Source organism: Austrofundulus limnaeus, unplaced genomic scaffold (assembly GCF_001266775.1).
Source record: "Austrofundulus limnaeus strain Quisiro unplaced genomic scaffold, Austrofundulus_limnaeus-1.0 Scaffold588, whole genome shotgun sequence".
Lineage (NCBI taxonomy): Eukaryota > Metazoa > Chordata > Actinopteri > Cyprinodontiformes > Rivulidae > Austrofundulus > Austrofundulus limnaeus.
The window spans coordinates 1-1,480 of record NW_013952990.1 but is presented as its reverse complement, the minus strand read 5'-3'; the positions used below and the strand labels follow the sequence as shown (position 1 = coordinate 1,480).

The window sequence follows — 1,480 nt, the reverse complement described above, 5'->3', positions numbered from 1 at the left end:
CACCTCCTAATAAATGTCCTTACAGAAAATCTAACTGCTCATTTTAAATCGTTACTTTGACTTTTATTAAGTACAACAAATATCACATACTTTAAGACTTTTACTCAAGTAATATTCCTGAAGGAGACTTTAACTTTTACCAAAGTAAGTTTTTGGTAAGATACTTGTACTTTTACTCAAGTATCACTTTGTGGTACTTTATACCACGCTGCCTGTCTGTAAATGTTTGACTGAATCTCAGTCCAAACTGAGTGAACTGAATGTTTCAGATCAAACATATTTCCTGCTCTTCCTGTCAGAGAGGAGGGAAGATGCTGCGACTCACCCTGCTCATCATGTTCATGTCGGTGGCGGACATCTTGGCTGGGTTTGGCTGCTGTGCGTCTCTGAGCCGGTGGAAGGTTTGCTGCTGTGACACCTGTGCGAGCTGGCTGCCTTTATACACCTGAGAGTCGTCCCGGGCTTTGTGCTGCACATCGCTGAGTCAGCGTACGTGTTTCTGTTGGCAGCACAAAGCCTCTTTGAAAGGGTTAACAATGACGCTGTGAGGCCTTCAGCGGCTGTTTTCATCGACACAAACAGTTTGTTAACCTGTTCACCAGCAAAACCGCTCACCTGTCCTGTGAGCCTTTCATCGGATCAGGTCCACTCAGAACTCTGATCCACTCATGTAGCAGTTTAGTGGAGAAAAGACTCTTTATTTCTGCTCTCATTTGTTATGAGCTGTCCATCAAAGGTTACACTCTCACTTCAAACAAATGTTTCTTAGGAAAAAAACAATATAAACTCTGTCAAATTCATTTTTATTAAGATGAAACTGATCCGTGCTGTAAAATATTTATATTTTTTTGTGTTGTGGGTTAAATACACTCTCAAACTACCAGGTTAGAAACAAGCCAGCAGCAGTTTGATTATGTTTTCTAAAATAAATTGGTTTAAATTGACTCCACCTCTGACACAACTTGTTGAAACAGAGCTAACTCCAGAACATTCAGGATTCTGATGGGCCAGACAGGAACCACTGCTGCAGATGACTGAAATATCACAATGATGCTTGTTGGAAAAATCACATCTACTCAAGTGATTTCCTGGAATCAGTAATCATAGATCAACTCATCTGGGATTTGAACCCAGAACCTCTCACACCCAAAGCAAGAATCGTACCTCCAAAAACTGTTGTTGTGAGTCTGATCCAGCAGGTGGAGCTGTTGGACCTGTGAGACCTGCCACATCAGCAGATCAGACAGATGTTTCTCTGCTGCCTGGCCCAAAACTACAGATGTGGAGAGTGGGCAAACATGGCTCGTTGGTCTAGGGGTATGATTCTCGCTTAGGGTGCGAGAGGTCCCGGGTTCAAATCCCGGACGAGCCCCTTTTGGATCCCTTTAGTGCTCTGACATCTAACGTTATTAATGACAGGATTAAATTTAAAAGAAAAAAATAGTACAGGTCTTCTGGACGGGTTCTTCTCTAATGAAAC

General features: G+C 42.4%; 1 protein-coding gene and 1 non-coding gene across 2 annotated transcripts in view; one reads left to right on the top strand and one right to left on the bottom strand.

Moving 5' to 3' along the window:
- LOC106531013 (gamma-crystallin M2) overlaps positions 1-423 on the bottom strand; it is a 7,834-nt gene extending 7,411 nt beyond the window's left edge. The window contains exon 1 of the mRNA XM_014026763.1: positions 326-423. Within this exon, the coding sequence (XP_013882217.1) occupies positions 326-358 (33 nt within the window). The 5' untranslated portion in view covers positions 359-423. The remainder of the gene's footprint in view (positions 1-325) is intronic.
- An 877-nt stretch (positions 424-1,300) lies between these two features.
- trnap-agg (transfer RNA proline (anticodon AGG)) lies at positions 1,301-1,372 on the top strand. Its single transcript has one exon. It is a non-coding gene; the product is annotated as a tRNA-Pro (tRNA).
- Positions 1,373-1,480: the final 108 nt, after the last annotated feature.